Here is a 22,314-nt window from a genome sequence, read left to right on the forward strand (position 1 = left end):
CTCCTACAGGCATACGCACTGGTGTTTCCACAATAAGGGTAAGAAACAGGAACCTCCTGTTATTTAAATTGTTGCTTGTTTTTGGAGAGTATTCCTCCAGTCCTGCACGTGACAGTCCATGTTGTCTCAGCTCGGAAGTAGACAGTCACTCATATGCTTTCTTCTTACTCCTGTTCCTCTTTCCCACCTAAGTCTGGGTTGCTCTCCCAGCTTGATAGGTCAGAAGGGTATTTTTTCCTAGCAAAACAAGACTTCCTATTAGTGGAATTCGGGTACAAATAGATTCTAAATGCAAATATTTAGAAGCAGGCTAGGGCATCACAAACATCTGAGAAATTCGGAGGCCCAAGGTAGTCTGTACACTGAAGTGCTGATATCTTAGAGGCCATGGTGCTTTAGCCCATCTTCTTGCACTTAATTCCAGGCACAGGTATTCCATTTATCTTTCTTTGCCTGGTGTGCAGGAATGCTGCAATGTCACTAGGTGTTAGTGACAAAAGCAAGAAGAGTATCGAAAAGAAGTTCATGGATACTTCAAGTATTCTCTGCATTCATTTAGAAATGATGCAAGTGCAGCTGAAGAGATAAAAGCCTGATGACTGTTTTGCAGTCAACTTCAATAGACTTTTCTGTAGCCAACACTGCCCCCCAAAATATCTGTTTTTACAATTTCCATACATGTCACAGATTTGAAAATAAAACCCTTTAAAGAAGAATTTTATACTGTTTCCTAGCACCTGAAGGACCAATTAGAAAGAAAGAAATAGTCAAGAAGAGGAAACTTTAGTGTCTCTGAATACAGCTGGGGGAGCTGCCTCTTTCTGAAATCCTCTCTGAAACCAGGAATGTTTTTGACTCATAACAGAATACCAAGGCACTGCTTTTTAAAAACAGAGTATCTAATAATGAGTGGCTGTGTGCTCTGCTTTCTGAGGTCTTACTTCAGGTTATGATAGTCATGATTTTTAACAGAGATATGAAATGGGGCTGGCATTGGGATCTCAGCAGTGCTGGCAGCATCAGCTAAGTGGTAGGTGGTAAGCAGTGGTAATGGTAGGCAGAAGTCAGAGGTGTCCTTTACCAACAATGAAGATCCTCTCCTGTGACACTCTGACTCCTCTGCACAGCCAAACTCAGCTTCATACTGTCACTAGTCCTACTTCAGCTGCAGAGCCAGACACGGACCATCCCGCCAGCCTCTGAGCTGCAACTGTGTAAATGCTGTAAAGAATGGAGAAGAATATTTATTTATGCTTCTGGCTGTATGCTTCTGCCCACCTGGGAGCCCAGCATTGTTGTTTGATGTGCTTGACAGTATCTTGATGCTAAGCAGAGCTCTCTGCCGTAAGTGGCAGTGAATTACCTGCACACTCACAGCCCTTCTTGCAGGTAGGGCTGATTAAAACCTCCACAGAATTGCTCTGTTCTCCTTCAAATTGCTCTTTCAAAGCCTGTCAGTGGCAGGGCCAGGCTATGTGGGACTGGCTTACCAGTTTTGCCTTGAGAGGTTTCCTTGTAAATTTGTTGTCCCCTGTCACTCCTATCCTGACCTCCACTCTTCACTTAAGGAGGGCAAAGCTACGTGCACCATGCTGTTTTATGCGGCCTGCCCACGAGGTGCATTGCCACGCTGCCACTGTGATGAGGGATATGGGAAGGTATTTTAAAAGCAAAACAGACTACTTTTCCTTTTTAAAGCTAACTTGTGTTCAGCTCTTCAGCATAATGTGAGGCAACAAATCACCCAGTGGCTTTTACATCAAGCCTGTTGCTGTTGCACATAAGAGGGGTAGAAACCAACCTGTATTTAACAACAAAAAGTACTAATCTTTGTAGTATTCAGAATGATCAATAGACCCTTTGAAAAAAAAAAAAAAAAAAAGAAGCCAATTTTCCATATTTAACTGAAACCTAGGTTTTGTTATGAAGGAAAAATGTTGATCATGTTCTGAAGCAGTAGTTTTGCTACAAATTACAATTTTGAGGGGAAAGCAAGCATTTGGATAAGGTCACCATTTACGAATGAGGTGGGAGGGTGGTTCTGACTAATTTGGGTGGGTGAGATGGGCCACTCCCTGCCCACAAAGGCTATCTTTTAATCGGCTTCTTCTTTGAAACTTTTTTCCATGAGGAAACAGGACAATCATCACCATCATCATCATGATAAGAGAATGTATGGCTAGGGCACAGAGTCCAACAAGCTCTGCACATACTGCAGATACACAGAAATGATCCAGCCACAGTTACCAGCTGCTTAAACGTCCTTCCAGCTGGGTGTGAGCTGATAAACCCCTTTTTTTTCCACTGTGATGGGGAAAAGCCACAGTGATTAAGTCATTTAAAGCACATACGGACTAGGTCATGTCCTGGAAAATACACAGCAAGAAGTTCTCCTATGCTTTCCATCAGCGGATAGATGAAAGTCCTTAATAAGCTATGTTTGATCTCCGTTTTCTCTTCTGTGCCCAAAATCTGCATTCTTTTGCCCCTTCTTGAAAGATTTTCCTCATTTGCAGACCTGGATGTGCGATCTGTCTGTGTGCCTAAGATGCCAACATGGCATGAGGAATCCTCCCTTGAGAAGTGGACTCACTTTGAGTCACACAATGCTAGATTGAGAGTTTTGTTTTTGTTTTAGGCTGGAGTGAGTCAGAACCTCATTCCAGGAGAGCAGATGCCAGCTGGACACACTACCAGACAGAAACTCATATCTTGGCCTTTTTTGTTGTTTTTAAAGCCCTTCCTCTCCCTGAAGCCTGAACCCTCTGTTGAAAAGAGGCTGAAAATAATAAGCTCTAGGAAAGAGTCAGAAAGAGGCTGACTAGTAAGAGCTAGTAAGAAATGACACAAAATAGTCTAATAAAATGGGTTTTTTACTTAGAAGCTATTCTAAATACACCATCTCCCCCCCCCCCAAAAAAAAAAAAATGCACTGTTTAAACAACCTTTCCCAAGAGCTAGAGAGGAAAGCTATGGGGAAAGATGAAGGTTGGGAAGATGTATGTGTACATGCTTTGAAACAGTCATTAGAGCTGGATGCATAATTTCCTTTTAATTTCAAAACATCAGAGCGTCGTAATTCAGGCATTACTGGAGGGAGATCCCAACTGAGTGAAGTTTTTGAAGTAATCAGTTTACACAATCTGAAACCATTTTGGTAAGGACTAGCAAACTACACAGCTAATTTTCATTTTCCTTCTTCTTTCTTCTCTTCTCACCACCGCATGAAACACAAAGTGGAAAGCCCCTCCGGTGTGGCAGTGATTAAACTTGCAAGGACAGACGTGTAAGCTTGAGCGAGGTCACATCTCTTCCGTGATGCAAATAAGCGCCTGTACATCAAAGTTCTTCTAATCCTTTAACAAAACCTTACATTTAGCTTCAGGACCAGCTGCATTTGTTCAAGTAGCAGGGTTCTCTCTGTATTTTTATAGTCACACTATTATTAGAGTGATTTCTGCTCTTAGCTCCCCCAGGAGAGTCAACTGGTGACAAACTATAACCCAGTCATCCACTTTATTTTGGGTTGAGTTTTTTCTGGTGTTGTTTTTGTTTGTTTGATTGATTTTTTGTTTTGGTTTGGTTTTCTGTTGTTTGGGGTATTTTTGTATGGTTTTGTTTTGTTTTTTAATTAAGAAACAAGCAGGACAAGAACAACAAGCTACTGTAGGGTGGATAACATGGAGGTGTGAGGGAGAGGACTCTGCTCTAGACATTGACTCACTCCCTATGTCCTGATCTCATTCTCATCTTTCTCCTTGACTCCTAAACTATCTTTCTTTCTCACATGATTTGCTTTACACAGGAAGTTCTTCCTTTTTTCTTCCATCTGCGTGCAGGGCTGGAGAGTTACAGAAGTCTAAAACAAGGTGGGTGTGGGGGTGATCCATCCCGAAGGCCTGACAGCAACAACAAGGACCTGGTCAAAGGGTCTCACTGAAATGCCCGGGGGACCAAATTGAAGAGTGGGACTGGAGAAGGCTAGGAGGTGCCTGAGCCTCAAGGCTTGCCTCCATTTGAACAAAGGGAGGACAATTATTTCCATTCTCACCATGCCATTGCTTTTCCTGGTTTTGCTGTTGGAGGTAATACATCTAGATCAGAGGTGCAAGGTTTTCAGGCACGCTACTGAAGTTGCTCTTCTTGGAAATGCTGCCCATCTGCAGCTGTATGACTCTTGGGATCTCTTCCAGAGCTATCTTTCCGAGTGTGGATGTGTGGTGGCAGCTTGGAGATTGTTCCCTGCAGTCGAGTGGGACACGTGTTCAGGAAGCGCCATCCCTATGACTTCCCAGAGGGAAATGCACTGACTTACATCAAGTAGGTGTTGGGTAGTTCCTGGTAGCAGCCAGGTCATCTTAATATTGGTCATGTCTAAATAAGCCTGAATTCGTTGTTGTCTTTCTGCCTGATGACAGAGGAGAACAGCTCATGGCTGAGCATCTCGAGGGAAGGATGAGTTGCTGTTTTCTGTGAACAAAACCTGTTCCCTTCTCTGTTGTTTGTATTAGTGCATCTGGTTCTTCCTCAGTCTGCAATGGAGGCGGGGGAGCAGTAGCTCAGAGAGACAACCTGGCCATTTGTAGATATTGCCCTATGACATGTCCCTGTGTATCAGCAGTCATCTCTGTTGTCTCTGAGGTGCTTTTGAGTCCAGAGATCTTCCTGAGCTGCATGTGCTCTGAGACAAGACCTAAGGACAACTTCTGCAGGACAGGTGGGAAAAGAAAAAAGATGAGATAAAGCGCTTCAGAATGAGAGCAGCTGAGCACTGGTGTAGGGCCCTAGAGAGGTGGTGAAATCTGCATTCTTTTGAGATTTCAAAAGTTGACCTGACAGGACCCTGAACAACCTGAATTTAGTCTGCTCTGCGCAGGAGGCTGGACCAAGTGATACCTAAAGGTGCTTTCCAAGCTGAATTATTCCATAGCATTATGCTAATCTGAGGAAAAGGACACAGTAAAGCAGGGTGATGGTGACCCTCAGTCCAGGCGTCTCTGCAGAGGAAGTATGTGTGAAAAAAATCATGGTAAACTATGACTTAAAATTTTAACTCCTGAAATGAAGCAGCCTCGCAAGGCTTTGTGGACTTAACACATTCAGCCTATATCCATCTGTACTGCCTGCTGGTTTTCCTGTGGGACTGTCCCACACTCCCTCCTGACAGACATGCCTTGGTTCTGCCCACCCAGTGCTTGCTCACAGGGAGGACAGGTTCTCCAGCAGCTCTCAGCAAAGCATCTCCTCATCCCCATGCAGGAACACCAAGCGCACAGCAGAGGTGTGGATGGATGAATACAAGCAGTACTACTATGAGGCTCGACCATCTGCCATCGGGAAGTCATTTGGAAGGTAAGCTGCCCCCAGATCTTGGTCGGAGGGCTCTGGTAAGCCCCATTGCTAGCAAGAAATAATGTTTGGATCTTCTCTGGGGCTAAGTGTGGAGAATAGGGATGCTCTGAATGGCTAGATTGCCAGGGAGTTTGCAGCTTGAGTGTCTGCCTAACAAGGTTTGCTTCTAATTCACTTAATTTTCCCCCCACTGACCCTGCATAAATCATTTGTTAGCAGAAGGCCAAAGGGATCTGTAAGGAAACTAAAAGGCCAGACATTTTAAGTAGATAGATAAGAATATTTTCTAACACAGCCTGCAGCTGCCCTGAAAATGTGAGCTATGCAGTTACTGGAGCTTGATCCAGAGTTCCTGTGCAGATGCAGAATCCCAAGGCAAGCATGGCTAGCTGGAACATGGGGCAGGTTGCACTTGGCACACTCCCCTCTTTCCTGATGAGCGTATGGGTGGTTTGTAGGGCAGGAGAGAGCATGGCTCATGGTGGGACATCTCATATAGGAGCACAATCAGGTTGTGACTTGTCTTCATCACCTTCTGAATCCACTTCTGCATAAAACTGTGCTCCTTACAGCACCTTCACTGTAGCTGTCTCCAGGCCATGTGGGATTTGCTGTTATGGGCTTAAGCATTCTTTGTGACATTCTTTGTATCAATCAGCGATTGACACCAAGACCTGGGATGAGGAGAGAGCTTGCCCTCTGTGCCAACAAACCCCTATGACTCCCAAATCAATGTAAGAAGTCCCAGAAGTGGTCTATATCTGTGGGTTCTATCTATCAATGAATAAGTGACTATTTTATCAGTGTAAGGACTTGGCAAATATGGTCGTATCTCAAATATGTAGCTATGTGCACTGGGTAATGATGCGTCTCCTACTTATTTGATGACAAGCAGGTTTGATCTGACCTACACACTTTTTTTGTTGTACATTGTGCTTTATTATCATGATGCATTACATATTTTTGTACAAATAGCTTTGCCAACCTAATTTATCTGTCCTTGAGCTGACTGCAGCAGCTGGACTGGGGCCAAAATACAAGTAACCCTGCTGCTTGTGAAGGAAATATTGCATATTGGACATAGATATATTGCTCATGCGTTTTAGCGCCAAAGCCTGAAGATATTGTTCATGCAGACAGCAGTATCCGCCCTGTGAACCTGCATTAAATCTAGATTTTAGAAATCAAATGCCTCTGACACCATCACTGTCAACTGGGCCTAAAGTTGACCGCCCTTCCCCACAATTTTTATGTGAATATAGGATCCAAGAACATTCTTCTGAGGTATGGGCAGCACAGTGGCCTCTCTGGGCTGAGGATGACAAGGAGCATGGGTACAGTTGAAAGTCCTTCCCAACACACAAATGTAGTGTTATAGTTTGAAGAGGAGAGTGCCTAGTGTTACTGCTCAGTAAGACGGCTTGTGGGAAGTCCTCTTTGTCAGCCAGCTAAAGCCAAGCAAATCAGCAGTGGGAGGGCTCCTGCAGCAGACAGTTACTGAGATGTTAATTCCCATTTATACTCCTCCCTTTTCCCAAAACTGCTTAGGAGCAAATAATGAAACCCAGCCTGAGCCTAGAGCTGCTGCCATGACCTAGAGATGTGCTCCAGCATACACGGACAAACCGTTGGTATATACCCGAGCACAAACACTTTCTAGGCCTTTTCAGGAGCTCATTGCTGCGCAAGTTTCATGGCATAGCTACCACTCAGAGGCAGAAACGCTTTCCTGGTCCTACAGTAGTTTTGTAGGACCTGGGGCCTACCATCACTCTGAGCCAACGGAAGCGCAAGAATTGTTCTCTGAAGGTGTTTGTCTTCCATTTCTATTTCCTGCCATTTGCCTCTCTCCTCCTTTTCACCTCAGGTCACTGCTAGTGCTCTGAACCCAGCAACAACAACGTGGGAGGATGAGTAATGGGAAAAAGTTGTATAGCCTCCCTCAAACTTCCTGGTCAATCTTCATTGTTCCCCTCCCTCGTGTTCACTACCTTATCCTCAACAACCTGCCTGTGTTTCCAGTATTGCAGACCGAGTGGAGCAGCGTCGCAAACTGAACTGTAAATCCTTCCAGTGGTATCTGGAGAACGTCTACCCAGAGCTCAAGTGAGTCAGTTCTCTGCTTGTAGAAATCTCTGAAGGAGCTGGGAGGTGGGTCACAATGAAAAGACGAGCCTTGGTGGCAGCAGGCAAAAGAGAGACTTGTGCTTTGAAAAGGTTTTCATCTGTTATTCCTTTTGGTGAGAAACCTGTGATTTTACATCTTGTATCATCACAACAACTCTGCAAAAGGTTTGTTGATCCTACCGCTGGGAGCCCTCTGCTCTGCCCCACACAGCTGTTCCCCAGAGATGTGCAACAGTGGTGTGTTCAGAGGTGTGGGGTATAGACAAGTACCAGAGCACTGCATCCCTCCCAGATAAGGCTTGGTCTCTGCCTTTTGAGTGCTCTGCCTGGAGATAGTTGAGCCATGTAGAGCCAGACAGCCTCAGTGCAGAGGTGCGGGTGGTTCAGAGAACACTGTGGTGAATGCCAGAACCAGCTGGGCTTCCCCTGCCCCAGGTCAGGATGCAGCAGTGTTGTGTCATTGCTCCGCTGGGAGGTAGCCTGGGTAGAGCTGTGTTGTTAGCACTTGCTAGTTAACAAACCCTGGCAATGCATCTTCATATCTCAGTCTGTAGCTAGCATGGGTTGAGACTAAAACATTCAGCTGTAGTCTGGCCTAGACAGATCTTTCCTCTATTGCTACCAATGAGATAGTGAATATGTGCTAGCACTGGGGGAGGAAGACTCTGGAAGGAGACAGGATAAAACAGTGTGGATATGGCTTTTTACTGGCAACGGCCTCTGTCAGAAGAAACATCACACTAAATTGCTTGGGGTATACCTAAAGATCCTGTTATGTTTTCTAAAACAAAATGGTACCAGCCCTTTGACCAAGTTGTCCCTTGACTCTTGCCTCCTCCAGGCATTTCCAGGGGACAGGTTGATATAGTTCATTTTCTGTCAAATAAAGGGGACTGTGCTTCAGTCAGGGGTGAGTCACTCCCTTCTAAATGTGAAAGTGCTTTGGGCATTTCTGTTTATGAAGTGCCATGCAACTGTCGTTTTACTTCAAGGATTCCTGAAAAGGAGTTAATTCCAGGAATAATTAAACAAGGAGGAAACTGCCTGGAGTCTTGGGCACAGGATACCACAGGAAATATGCTGGCTGGCATGGGAAACTGTAAAGGGACAGTGAACAATCCACCTGTCTCTCAGGTAAGGCAGGCTTCAGTTTGGTATTTTGCTGCTGCTTCTGATCTTTTTATTACCTGGGAATGAAAAAGCATCTCTGTCCTTGGTGGGTTCATGCAGAGGTGAATGAAGGAAGAATTTGAACCTGTTAGTTCAACAGTAATGAACCTGTTATTTTAATAGTAAGCAGAAAAAGAAATTGTGCACAACTCTGAGCTCTTCTGCCTCAACAGGCCCAGCAGTCAGTCTTAGAATAGGAAGGTTTTCATCACTCAAAGGCAAAAGGTAGCACTTGAATACTCAGGGGCATCACTAGTCTGTTCAGTAGGCATGCAACCAGGGCTGGAGTTATGTAGTTGTTCCCACTCAGAATGTTGCTTGGGTGTGCACTGCTTCATCATACAACCCATGAGAAAGGGTCCTGGGGTATGGCTAGTACCCTGGCACATGGGTAAGAGTTTTTCCCAGGATCAGAATCTTTTCTTGGACCATCAGTTCAGCTGTAGCTGATGGCTGGAATTGTACTGTTTTACAGAAGTGTTTCAGTATAAAGCCCAAGAAGGGTTTGAATAGCCAAGACCCCACATGCAGTAATTTGGTGCAGCTCTCCTAACTGCAGTGGAGCTGCTCTGGTTTGTATCAGCTGAAGACCGGCACTCAGCCTCTTTTGCTGACTGAAAGCAGCAGGGAAGCAGCTTGAGAAAGTTAAAGGTCACAGTAGGATATCTCATGCCAGAAAATACATATTCACATCTGTTAACTGTTGGAAACTAGTTTGCAGCCGTATTCAATATTCCATTCAATATGACTCGTTCCATGCCATTACTGTTTGAAACCTCTGAAACTTCTTGCATTTTTTATTTCTTCCTTGGGGAAAGTATAATATTATTAGTTGATTGGGTTGGGTATCCATCTAGTGAGAGGAGGGAAAAATTAAGTGGTTTGTGCTTTGTGTGTGCCGGTGATATATATTAGCCCATGGATACGCTTGCACATGTTTTGCTTTGCTTGATACTCTGCAGGTCCCAGATACTTGTTACAGAGCATGTCTGCTATGTAAAGTATGCAGAAGCAGTTGCACGTCATGTAAATCTGGCTCAGAGTCCTCCCCGCTTTGTAGGCGGGGAGTTGCATGGGGTCCAAGTTTAATGAGGCAGCTCAGGTGGTCATGAGAGCCAGCTGCAGGCTTTGAAATAGTCATGATGCACCAAGCCTGAGCATAAACTTCTGATCAGGTGAAGACTGGTGCTGGGGGTCTTTGGTGAGAGCTGAACAAAGGATACAGGTTTTGAAATATCTGATAGATCACGCTCTTCCTTCCACATCTCATCACCATTATGATCCTAATAGAACCTTTCTTTTCCTTATGCCAAAGGAGTGGGTATTCAGTGACCCTTTAATTAGACAGCAGGACAAGTGTCTTTCCATTACCTCCTTCTCTACTGGCTCTCAAATCACATTGGAAGCCTGCAATCAAAAAGATGGCAGACAGGTACGTAACTACACCGGTTTTTAATCCCTTCACCAGTGTTCCTACATCAGTGAAGCCTGCAGAGGCAAGCCGAGTACTATCAAAGTATATAAAAGTCCCTTCTGACTCCTGCATCTTACTCTTTGGTGTGTTTCATAAGCTCAGATGTATGAGATTGCCTATGACCAAAGTGGGGAGCACAGATTATATTAGTGTGTGGATATCTGCTCTACCTGGGCCCTCAGCAGCATGGGTACCTTCAGCTCAGTTGCACCCCAGCCTCACTCTTAGATACATTTATGTTCAGCCAGACTGATGTATGGACAGACCACAGCATCAGAGATGTGCAGATAAGAAGCAAATGCTTTGAAATGCCCAAGGGAAGGGTGATGTGTGCTATCATCTGTTTACTTATTTAGAAGTGAGAGAAATGTGTTCTTTGTGCTGTCTTTGGACACATGAACAGGCATTTAAAACTGAATGTGTGTAACTCACTTGAGAAATACTGACTGACAGAGCACCATATATTCCACCCTAACTGCTCCCTGAGAGAAAATACACAGCAGCAGTCGTCCCAGCAAAATGCAGTTCTGTGACTCTTATGCTGTTTCCAAGATGTCCATCGCTGATCTGTCAGGACACATCAGTGATTTTGCCTTGCAGCACTAGGTAGGAGGTGGCCTCTGTGATGGCCAGGGTGCCCTCAGGGAGATGGGATGTGCCTTTTTGTCAGGATTGGGCAAAACGCAACAGGTTACAAAGCAGCACTAGCAGACAGTGGACTGGGTTTGTTTCATCCCTAGTTCCTGTGCTTCCCTCTACATCAAGAGAGAGCACTTTTTCTGTCACCTGAGGCTATGCTGACTCTGTGTTTTCTGATACATCTATTGTTTTGATAACCCAAAGGTAGGAGACTGCTCAGCCTGTTGCCAGTTCTCAGCAGCATCCTCTTTTGTCAGTACTTCTTGATGCTACAGGAATCTGAATTCAGTTCTTTCTGAAAGAAAGCACTGAAATGCACTCTTGCCCATTTATGGAAAGGCTGTGTCGACATTCCTCTGGAGAGCTGGTTAATGCAATGTCTTGAAGAGTTGTCACCATGAGCATGCTGGGAAAACTCTTGAGTTTGGATTAGCCTTGCAAGGATATCCCAAGTGGGCTGTGCTTGCCTGCTCTCTTTTCTTGTTGGCAATCGCTCACCCCCTTGCTGTGTAATTAGGTCACTTAGCCTCCCTTTCAGTGCCTTGCAGCATTTTCCTCCCTGGCAGCAGAGAGGGCTGCAGCAGCTGCCAAAATCAGCTGTCTTTCCCCACTTCCCCTCTCATGGAAGGACAAGAGTCCCTTGAAGAGGGGTGGAGTCCAAGCACTATTAGCCAGAAGAAAGATTAATCTACACTTACACAAGCAGGCTCGTTCTCCTGCTGGAATAGGATATATTGAGCCTTGATGCGTTGATTATATACAGGCTCATTATAAAGACATGCACACACGCTTAAGGATGTGAGCTGTTGTTTTCCATTACTTTATGTGAACAAACTGCACTTAAATCAAGGACTCGACCTAGCAGATGATTTAGCCAACTGACTGTAAGCAAAGATTTTGTTTAAACATTTCCAGTAATTACAGACCGATTTTAATCACAGCTGCCATTCCAAACTGCCTTGTGGCTGAAAGGGTGAGGTGGGAGAAGTGTGTTTGAATTTTTCTTCTAATTTGGGTTGAAATGCTCTGAAATGTTGGGTTTTTTCTGGAAGTCCCAAACTGCCATTTCAGATTTCTACTTATAAAGCCTGTTCTACTTGCAATGCTTAAGTTTGTTGTGATCTTAGGGAATGCTGTTATGGTCCCTCCCTTCTGTAAACACACCAGGTATTATTGTTAATACTGAAATTGGATTTTAATCAGCTAAAAGTTTGTCATCTTTGCAAACTATCCTATTCTCTCTCTTCCTGATATCCAAGAAGTTGACTTTCAAGGAGACATCCACTGCTGTAGACCCTTCATAGGGCGAAATGAAAGAGAGAAGCTGGAGGGAGTAAATTCCTCAGTTACCCTGCAACTTGCCTGACTCCCTGTAGGTACTCACAGCCAAAGTGTTCTCAAACTCCTCAGTTAAGGCGGGCTGCTCAAAGTCAGAGGAGCTGAGTGGAGGAAAGGGAGTTGAGCTACTTCAGAGAGGTGGAGGTGACAAGCAAGAGCCCTGAGTAGGTAATCTGAGTGGAAGAGAAGCCTGGAAATGTGCATCACACGTTTAGTGTCCTAAGAGGAGATGATATGATGAAAGCCCAGCTTTGAGCATCTTTGGGGTCACTGTCGTAAGAGGTCTGTGGTGGGAGACATTCGGACTTTTTTGGATCTAGATTTCACATCTATGTCTGAGTGATGCAAAAGCAGGAATTCTGACAAAAGATGGGGCATATGATGGCTTTGTTTTTCAATGTCACCAGGGTAGGTGGGTTAGAGCTTCGTGACAGCACCATACAGCTCCTAAAGTTGCTTTCTGCTTTCAAACATACCAAATCTGTGCACATGCTACAAAGCTGGTTTGTATGAAGCATGTCCACAGGGCAGATAATTTTGTTGTTATTTTTGAGTACTAACTACAGTCCATATATGTAATAGTCTAGCAGAGGCTTTGAAGTATTAAGAGCTTTATCTGGAGTATTGCCTCAAAATAAGTCTAAAACTTTGCAAGCAGGAAGATACAACACAACAGTCAAAACTTAGATGGCTTTTGATTCTGCCAGACTATTCTCCCTTGGGTTGAAAGGAACCAAGAGCAAAATTTATTTGGCACCATGATCCCCTTGATCATTCAACAGCAACAGCTGGCACTGCTAGTAGACCAGCCAAGAGCTATTCTATATAATCACAACTAGATTTCAAAACAGATGGATGTTATCCATAATGTTATTTGGAGAATAGCATTTTTTAGTTGAATGCACAATAAATTATTGCCTTTAGCTTTGGTTTTGGCTCCGACTGATGGTGGGAGTGGTGTTTTAATTTTTATTATCATGAGGACAACTAGCAGGCAGAGTAAGAGTCAGACACTTAAACAAGAGAACGGAAATGAGAAACATTGGCACAGTATTTCCCAACAGAATAAGAAACATGCTGAGAAATCCTATTAAGCAGCCATACTTCATTAAAATGTGCTGAAGGAAGGAATGTGACCCCAGCCTGAAAATGAGGACATCAAGTTTTCTTGTGAGACAAACAGTATTTGAACTCCTGTGTGCCTTTGGATGTGATTGGGGAATTTCTCCCACCTTGCTTCTCAGTGTATCCTATTACCCAAAGTGCAGAGAAACACAGCTTTATATAGACTGTCAGAAAAGAGAAGTGAAAATATGGCTGTTCTGGAAGCACCTGACTCAGTGTCTTCATGGTAATAAGTAGGTAAACCAGTACTGGCAGTACGCCATAGCTTGAAAGCAATTTTCAGGAGACAAGCATTTCCTTCAATTGTGATTCCTAGTTTTACAAAGTGAAGTGCTCAAAGGGAGGCAGTACTTGCTGGATGCTGCGGTAAGCTTTTCCACGCTCCGTCTGCTCCTCTATTTAAATTTTAGAGTTTGTCATCTTCAGCACCAGATTCAGGCTGCCCATGGCTCTGTGAATACATTCAATTCCAAATTGCAGCATCCTTGTCTATTCCAGTTATCAGCTCTCCTGACATTTCTGTGTGAAGCTTCTCAGTCCTAATCAACAAAATCTGCTCTTCTCAGCTGTGTTCCATGAGCTTGACCAACTCCACCACATTTTCAGGGTTACAAGGCTATTGGTAGAATCTGGAGAGAAAATTCGGACTGACTGGATTGCTGGGGGTTAAAATAAAGCTTTTGATTACCCTGAAAAATTACATTAGTGTAAACACCTTCAGCTCTTGTATATTTTGGGTGGAAGGGGACTGGCTATTTCTGACTTTTCTCTTGGTAATTGCACATGGAATGCTTCTATCCAGCCACCTCAAAATACTTCAGAATGGTACATAAAAAGATGGAGAGAGAGCTTTACAGAAAAGCAGAGAAATTTTTGGTTGACACTGGGGAAGAGGATCAAAATACAATATTTCAAAGAAAATATGGTTGGATTTTTTTTCCCCATCTCCACTCCAGGTCTGCTGCGACCAGTTAATTGCATTATCCCTATCTGCACAAGAAAGGGAAAATGACGATTTTCAAGCCAAAATTTTTCAGATTGCGCAGTGCTTATATCTTCCAAAAGCTTTCCTTTCAAGTGCAGGCCAGTCATAATGTCTGGGTGTAGGAGAGGAGAGGACTGCCTAAAATGTTTGGTTGTGTATGCAGGAAATGTCTTCTCTGTTTGTTTGTTTTTCCTAAAGATGGCCATCATCCCTGTCATTCAAAAATTAGCTGTCCAGGCTCCCCTTGTGGTCTGTGGAGAAAGCTGGACCCTCACAGAAGGTGCCTGTACCTTGGACCCTTCCATAAGTATCTCACCAGGTGACTAGTTTAGACTAAGTTGCCCAGCTCTGAGGTGGGTGACAATGGGAGATGAGCATCCAGTCTCTACTTTGCACACATTCCTACTGCCCACCTCCCTCAAGGGTCTGAGATATGATATGTCCCTGCATGGCTAGCTGTCAGGCAGGGGGGCCTAGCAAAAGGTTTACGTGAAGTCAGGGGCGTTGCTCTGTTATCTCAAAGAGGGCATCAAAGCACAATTCCTGACCAGAAAGGGAATCCAGCATTCTGAAAATACCACTTTCACGTGAGATGAGGAACTCTACTTTGCCTTTACTGTCAGTATGCTTTATAACAGCTCCATGTATTGCACCTTCCTGCGGCCCAGATGAACCTTATATTCATCTTTCTGTCACTTCTCAGTGTTCCTCCTCCCCCTTTCCCATCTTTGACCAACTTTCTTTTGAACACAGGGGTATGGGATGACTTGAAATGCTGGGCTTTCCAGTGGTGTGATTCACTGAGAAGTGGATTGATTTGGTGTACTTTGTTAGCAGCAACAAACGTGCTCTGGTGAGTGTTTGCAAGGCTGTTGACTCTCCCTACAAACATCACAGAGGGTAGCTGCTTAGCATGAAAAGGTGATACAGCAGCAGGTCTCTGATCTGATTCCTCTGATCTGGAGGATAACATGAACAAGCCTCCCAGTGGGGCTAATATTCTCCTGAAGAGCCATGGGGAAGAAAACCAGTGTCCCTTAGTAACTGCCTTTGCCCTCTATCTCAAATCTTGTAACAGCATACTCCTTTGCAGCACGGTCTTCTGGTGAGCTATAGGGTGTATGGGACAGTTGGTTGGCAGGCGTTTTCTAGCACATGCACAGGGGAAGGTGAAGGAGAAGGCTGGGAATTCACAAGTACAGAGAGGCAGGGAGAGGGTGGAAGGCAAGGAAGAGTTTTCCTTTGCACAGCAGGAGATGGTCAAGAGGCTCTTCATGGAGGTGTCTATGATCCTTGGAAGCAGTGGCGGGAGGTCATTGTGCAGAGATTGTACCAGCTAGCAGAGTGCACAGCTTTCCAGAGAAGACCTCCTCCTCTCCACTCCATCCTTACAGCTTCTGCTTTACGGTATTAACTCTTCCTCAGCTCTTTGGGGGGAGATTTCTGCCAGATGAGAGCCAGATGGCTCTGGGATCTGTGTAGGCAGGGGGTTGCAGCAGCTGGTGAGGGCACTGCAGAGCACAGATTGCATTTTATCTTCCTCTCAATCCTCTTCACATTCCTTTGCTCCTTTGCCTATTAAACCCAGCTTCTTGCTGGGCAAACAGCTCTCCTTCAGTGGTATCCTGTCAGATAGGGCTAGCAGTGCTGGCAAAGGGATCCTGCTGCTGATACTTAGTCTTGAAAGAATATGTGATACAGGAGCAACAGATTAATCTGGGCTTTGCAACTGCTCTTGACCTCTAAGAAACATGACCAGCACACAGATTTGGAGAAGAGCTGCCAGCAATAGCTGAACATAACTGGATATCTTAAACCACACAGCAATGTGGCAATCTGTTTGCTATGTTACCCAAGAATTAAAATGTTTGTAGGTTTTGACATCGCCTGGATATTACAAGATTCTTTCCCCCTTTGCATATAATTTCTTCAACAGCCTTGAGGTACATCAGTGTTGTCAAGCTCTTTCTTTTTCTTAATCAGTTCCATGGGTTAGCCAAAACATCTTCATAATATTCCTAAGCTGCTTACTGACTGAGGGCCCAGACCCTGATCCTAGCTGAGTCATCTGTGTGACTGGAAAGAGTGATGGGAAAATCTCTGGAGCCTGGAACACTCGATCCAATGACCTGCTGATCTCGGCCCCACTGGAGGGAAATTGCCCAGCCTCACCTGGGAGATCCCAAGTCTGCAGATCCATTTCTGCTTTATTTCTCTTCACTGTCAGCCACAGTGGTCCAAGTTCTTTCCAGCAGGGAGGGAAGCTACAGCCTTTTCCCAGCAAAATTTGCAATTCAAGGTTAGGACATATGTTTTGTCCTAGAAAGCAATATGACCAAAGTGGACCTTCAGGAAAGGGTTGCATGTGGAGCCAGGTGGATTTGCTCTGAGGGGAGCAGACCCAGAGGACAGCGCTGCAGAAAGCAGAGCACTGTGTTCAGAAAAGCTGTCAAATGGACAGTTATAAACCGAAATGTCGGCAAGGCAGATAAGATTACAAAGACGAGCCAGCTAAAAAGAGTACAGAGCTATGAAGAGCTTTCAGTGTAGGGCTGATAAAAATCTTGACTTGAGAGATGAGGTGACGTGGAGGGGAGATAGATACAATTTAGTCAAGCAGCAAGAAGTGTGAATTTTGCTTTCTGTGGATAGATTGCTTTTCATGTTGGATGAGCTGTCAATGCTTTGCTTTCTATGGATTGGAAAGAAATCATAGAAGGATTTTAGGTTTTGACAGGTATCTGGGTGCCTAGAGATACAGGACAAAGAATGGCAGGGAAACTGTGGATCTTAGATGCTTTTGAAAATGCCTCTACTTGCTGATTTTTGCGTTGTTTGCCTTCTAGATTCTTCTGAATATCTAGCCCTATAATTCGTCTAAACTCAAACTCCAGGTGTGGTTAATACAGGAAACCACTTCCTTAGAGATGCTGCCTATGCCTAGATTTTCAGTCTCCCCAGTTGCTGGGATTTACCTGAGGTTTATACTCAACCGTTCTCCTGTTTCTTGGAGGTACAGTTCTGTGGTGAAATTGAAGTAACAGCATGTCTCTGTCTTCTTGCAGAAATGGAAGATGAAAGGCAGTTTCATTCAACACTTTGTCAGTGGTCTCTGCCTGGAAAACCAGACTGGGAGAGTGGTGACCAACCCTTGCCAAGCAGGTGTACCTGGCCAACAGTGGGAGCTGCTACAAGCAACATGATGGTAGCACAGAGATCTCCTTTTTTCTTTGTGCATGAGACTTTGGGAACAGAGCGGGATCAGGAAGGGAGGAATGGTTTTGTATGTCTGACCCTAAATGTTTTCATTGTGCCCATCAGCAAGCCACCATTTCAGCTGAGTACTTGTTGTTTCTGAGCTTTTCAGAGAAGCTGGGACTGAGAGGGATGAGGAGAGTTGTTCAAATCTTCCCATCTGTTGTCTTAAGTTCTCCTTTGCAGCTGATGTCCATGCACAGCTGCACCCAGAAAGGGGGGAGGACCCAGCCAAACACTCGGAGTGACCAGAACTGCCTTGCAGCTCTCCCCATGCATTCCTTCCTCTGCATGCAGAGTCCACGATCTTCGGTCCACCAGATTAGACAATGCTTGTACAAACATTGGTACCTCATTGGCTTCCCTGGCTTTTTGCTCTAACATTGTGCATCATTCGTGCATGTGTGTCTCTCTCTCAGTGACGACTGGCCAGAAGAGCCATGATGATAAGCGGAGGGCTGGGGAGGAACTAGAAGACCTTGGGGGCATGTTTGTAACCTCTTTGTGGGGGGCCTGTTAATTCCTCTGCCTGTAGTGGGTGCTCGACAGCCAAATGAGCTGAGGTTGGCACAATGCTGACGAGAGCTGGAAAAGGGATGATCTGTTTTAGCAGCGTAATAACCAGGGACTGTTTTGGGGACTATTCCCTGTTGAATTCTTGCTTCCATTCTTTTACGGGTGGAAGGCCAGCCCTGCCTCCATGAGTTATCCAAACCTGCAGGCAGCCTGCTGGACCTGTGCTCCGTGTACCACATTCCTGCAGAGCTGGTCAGAGATGGGTGCTGACACTATTGGATGCCAGGGAAGCTGGGACTGTTCTCTGGCTGCTTCTCCTGATGCTAACGGACACTGCCTGCTGCACCCCACGGTGAGGGTGATGCACAGAGCTCTGTGTGCAGCACTCACTGACAGTGCCATTGCACTTGGTTCAGGCCTATGGCAGGAGCCCACCCAGTTCCCCGCTGCATGAGGCAGAAGGGACAGCCCTTAGGTCATTGCAGGCATCCTGCTGTTGTCTGGGCAGGAGCACAGCCTCCTCGCTGGCTCTCCAGCTCTGCATGGAACAGAGCCCAGCATGACAAGCCACCCAATCCCTCTCTATTTTCCTCCTCCCTCTGAGAAAGCAGAGGTGAAAAGGCCCGGGGCTGCTTCACTTGGGACACCCATCTCTCCTTCCAATGGGGACCATGGGCAGGTTAGTTGGTGGAGCTGAAAATGCCCCCTGCACAAATGTTTCCACAGCACAGGCCTGCCCAAGAGATCTCTCCTTTGTGTTCTGGAAATACCAAAGACAACTGGTGTCTCTAGCTGGCGTCCCGGTCCTGCTCCCAGTTACCAGTCAGCTGTAGCTGAGTGTGGATTTTCAGACCTGCCAGGGGAAGTTTACCTATTCCAGTAAAAGAATCTTCACAACTTCACCTCTTCCTACAAGATCTGTTAAATTTTCCTCTTGGAGCTAGGTTTTGTAAACAAGCCCTCCTCTCCAAGAACCTGGCAGGGGAACCAGATAGCCGGATGACCTTTAGTAGGCAATTGCTTGCCTGGCTCCTTTCTGACCTGGTGTAGAAGAAACAAGATATTCATTTGGATTCTGAACAGCTGGCTGCTTTTGATCATGTCTGTATCCCTTTATAATTCTTTCTCTTAGCTTGGCATTAGCCCCAGCAGTTGACAAAAGAACAGATACTGTTCTTCATATGTTGTATGCGCTCAGAAGTGCTTGCGTGAGAACTGGACAATTTGTTTTCTGTTCTCAGTTCTTTTATTTAAAACACTAAATGCATCATGTGGCCAGAGCTTTTTTCCTGTTTCCGCCTTCACTTTGACATCAGTTCACCGTCTCGACACTGATTAACCAGATGAATGAACTGCCCACACTGTGAAAGCTCAGGAGGCAGTTCCCTTTGGTCCCAAGCTTACTGCATTGTGCAGCTGCATTTCTGTGTGGGAATGGGGGACCTACTCTGCAGAGATTTCCCTTTCCCTTTATAGAGGTGCTTTGGGCCTGAACCACTAGGGCCAGGAAAAAGTAGAGAAGAAAAGGAAATAATCTATGAATAGAAGGGGGGCAGAACAGACAAGACCCATCAGTGGGGAAAGATGCCTTCCTACTAGAAATTGCTTTTTTAAGCAAGGATATGGAGATGCTACTTCCAAAACAGCATCATTAAGCATTAGGAGACAGAGACAGCAAAGTTCTCACATACCTGGCTTGAAAAAAATTAATGCAAATACAGGTGAAAGGCCATTCAGCAGGTACTGTACTAAAGTTCTCTATAAAATGCATCCTAAGTGGACCATCAGAGCTTCCCCCATTTCACCCTCCAGCAGCTCAAGGGTTGCAGCTAACAGCATGTTCACTCCTCCACCAGGTACTGCTTCCTTCCTCCTTGCTCCCACTTTGTGTGTGCAGCTTTTTTGCAGTTCCTTCTTCATAACCATACTGGGACCAGGACCCAGCTCCTCTACAAGTTCTCCTGACGCTGCAGACCACAGAAGCTCTGCTTACATACAGTCTCCAAGCTCTGGGCCAGCGCTTGTTCAAAGGGCTCTTGTCAGCACACTGGCTACTGCCCTTGACTTTGTGCTTAGCTCCAGTGTTGGAGGCTACTGATGGCTCCTGGAGAAGAGGTACCCAGACTAGCTGTGTTGATTTGTGCCTCTCTTCCTACTCCTCACCACCTGGCAGAGTGTGAATGGGCATTTTCTGGGGCTGTGAGCTGGGGCAGCTAAAGATTGGACATTGTCCTTCTTCAGGTGTTCTGGCCTCACGATGAAAAGGGAAAGGTGGGCACATGTTAGATGTCAGTAACTCATATTGCTCCCGGCGTTAGGGGCTGCCAGAGCCCTAACTCTTCCTGGTTTTGGACATGCTCTCCTGAGGTCACCTCTACACGATTTACCTGTCTGTCATCTAAAGCACTGCTCACAGGACATTCCTGTAGGCTCAGTGCAGACCCCGGACCTTGTCCCACATCATCTGGTAGCCACTGGTTTCCAATGGCTTTTAGCTATTGTTAAAAAGGTGGTGGATTACAAAAGGCTGCTTTCAAATGTGGGCAAGCTAAACTTCTCCTCAGAATACACAAAGTCTTGTCCAAAATCAATATTGGTATGTTTTCCATTTCCCTTGCTCTGAAGGAAAAGAGGAACGAAGTTATCTGTGCTTTTTTCCCCAAGGTCCATGCAGTGCCATGTTTTAGAAAAGGATTCTGTTGGGTTTTTTGAAAGCAAACTGACTGAGCCCTCAGATTTGCCCCAGTGATTTGTTTCTTTAAGTCAGAACAAACAGCTGCTCACCCTTGTTTTCCTGTTTACTTTAAACAGCCCCCCAGACTGTCAAGACAGAGCATTTGCATTGTTAACACCTCTCAAGAAAGCTGTTGTTGTATCAGATCATCCAAAGTAATTTCATGTGCTGTGAACCAATGCGGGTTTATTTAAGAGGAGCTGAAACTGCTGTTGTACAGAAATCAATTCCGAAGGGTTTATTTTCCCCGCTCAGTTGTAAGTTACACTTTGCCAGATGTAATTTATGTGGAGCCCAGATTTGTTTTCCCTTTTCTTGAAGAAAGCATGTACCAGAATCTGTTTAATGCCTGGAATAAAATCCACTTTGAAACAAGTGTTTCAGCCTGTTCTTATCCCCCCTTACTTCCCATCGGGAAAAAAACCCTCCACCCTTTCTTGGCTGGTCCCTGCCTCTGTCTCTCACTTGGTTTGTGTCCCCGGACACACATGCCACAGTTCTTTGCGTGGGTTTCTGGGTGGCTTCTAGAGTGATACTGCAGGAGCTGGCAGAGCTATTTCTAGGATACGGTGGTATATCAGGTGAAAACAGTGAGAAAGTTCTCTTCTGCTGGCTAGGCAGGCAAGTATCCTTTCTAGTAAAAGTTAAGAGCAGTTAATGGACTGGCTGAAAGAAATAGCTGGAGGTGGGGGGAATTAATTCTTCCTGTTACTCCCTCCTTAATCTTTTCCTTAGGCTATAGGAAAAGATTAGTAAGGCTGCCTGTTCCTCACTAAGCCTCCCAAAGGTCTGTCTTCTGCCTCTAGCCTGAGGGCAGAGAAGCATCACCACCCACAGATGCCTCCTAGCACATTGGCTGAGGCATTGCTAAGCCTTGAATACTGTGACTCCCCACGTAGGCTGGTAAACCTTCCTAATCTCACTTTACTAATAAAAAAAGCCCAGCCAGCAATGTCAGTGTGGAGTCTTTGAGTTTAGAATCAGGGCTTAACTGCCTTAGTTTACCCCAGAGGCTTTTTCAAACAGGGATCAGCTGGGTCTGCCTCTACAGTTACGACAGAGCCTCTGTCTAGGGAAGGAAGCTGAAGGTGCATTCGAAGTTATGGGGTGTGGAGGGAGCCAGTGCTTCCCCATGCTGCCTGGTAATTTATCTGATGTTGAAGTGCTGTGGGAACTTGGCAGATAAAAAAGACAAGAGATGGGGCTTTCTGTCTAACTGCTGCTTCTGTAGCAGGACATCAGCTGGGCTGTGTCTCTGGAGTCCTGCTATGCACGCCTTGAGTGATGACCACCAAAGTGCGACAGCAACCAGGAGGTTTCTCAGGCTGTAACGATGGCTGGGAAGACTTTAACTAGTCCTGTCTAGGCAAATAAAATACTGCTCTTGTAAAGAGCCAAACTGGGGGGGGGCTGGGGTTGAAGGAGAAGTGGGTGAGGGATGGGTTACCCTCTGAGGAGGACAGGGTCAGGCATGCAGTGATCTGGCATGTGAATGAGGTAGGAGAGTTTGGAGTAGAAATAGTTGCATCAAAATGGACTAGAGCCAAGTGTGTGGGGGAATTATAGTGGAATAATTTCTTTGCAGTAGGTTAAAGCCAT

The 22,314-nt window shown here is 45.3% G+C and overlaps 1 protein-coding gene across 8 annotated transcripts in view; it reads left to right on the forward strand.

The window, feature by feature from the left end:
* Positions 1–21,091, forward strand: part of GALNT16 (polypeptide N-acetylgalactosaminyltransferase 16) — an 82,953-nt gene extending 61,862 nt beyond the window's left edge. For 7 of the 8 annotated variants that reach the window (XM_065686758.1, XM_065686755.1, XM_065686761.1 and 4 more), the window contains exons 10-15: positions 4,194–4,320; positions 5,260–5,352; positions 7,375–7,458; positions 8,472–8,613; positions 9,965–10,081; positions 17,276–21,091. In XM_065686758.1, the coding sequence (XP_065542830.1) occupies positions 4,194–4,320; positions 5,260–5,352; positions 7,375–7,458; positions 8,472–8,613; positions 9,965–10,081; positions 17,276–17,413 (701 nt within the window). In that variant the 3' untranslated portion in view covers positions 17,414–21,091. The remainder of the gene's footprint in view (positions 1–4,193; positions 4,321–5,259; positions 5,353–7,374; positions 7,459–8,471; positions 8,614–9,964; positions 10,082–17,275) is intronic. The other variant, XM_065686756.1, reaches the window with a different exon arrangement.
* The last annotated feature ends 1,223 nt before the right edge of the window (positions 21,092–22,314 follow it).

This window comes from Lathamus discolor, chromosome 6, assembly GCF_037157495.1.
Source record: "Lathamus discolor isolate bLatDis1 chromosome 6, bLatDis1.hap1, whole genome shotgun sequence".
Taxonomy (NCBI): Eukaryota; Metazoa; Chordata; class Aves; order Psittaciformes; family Psittacidae; genus Lathamus; species Lathamus discolor.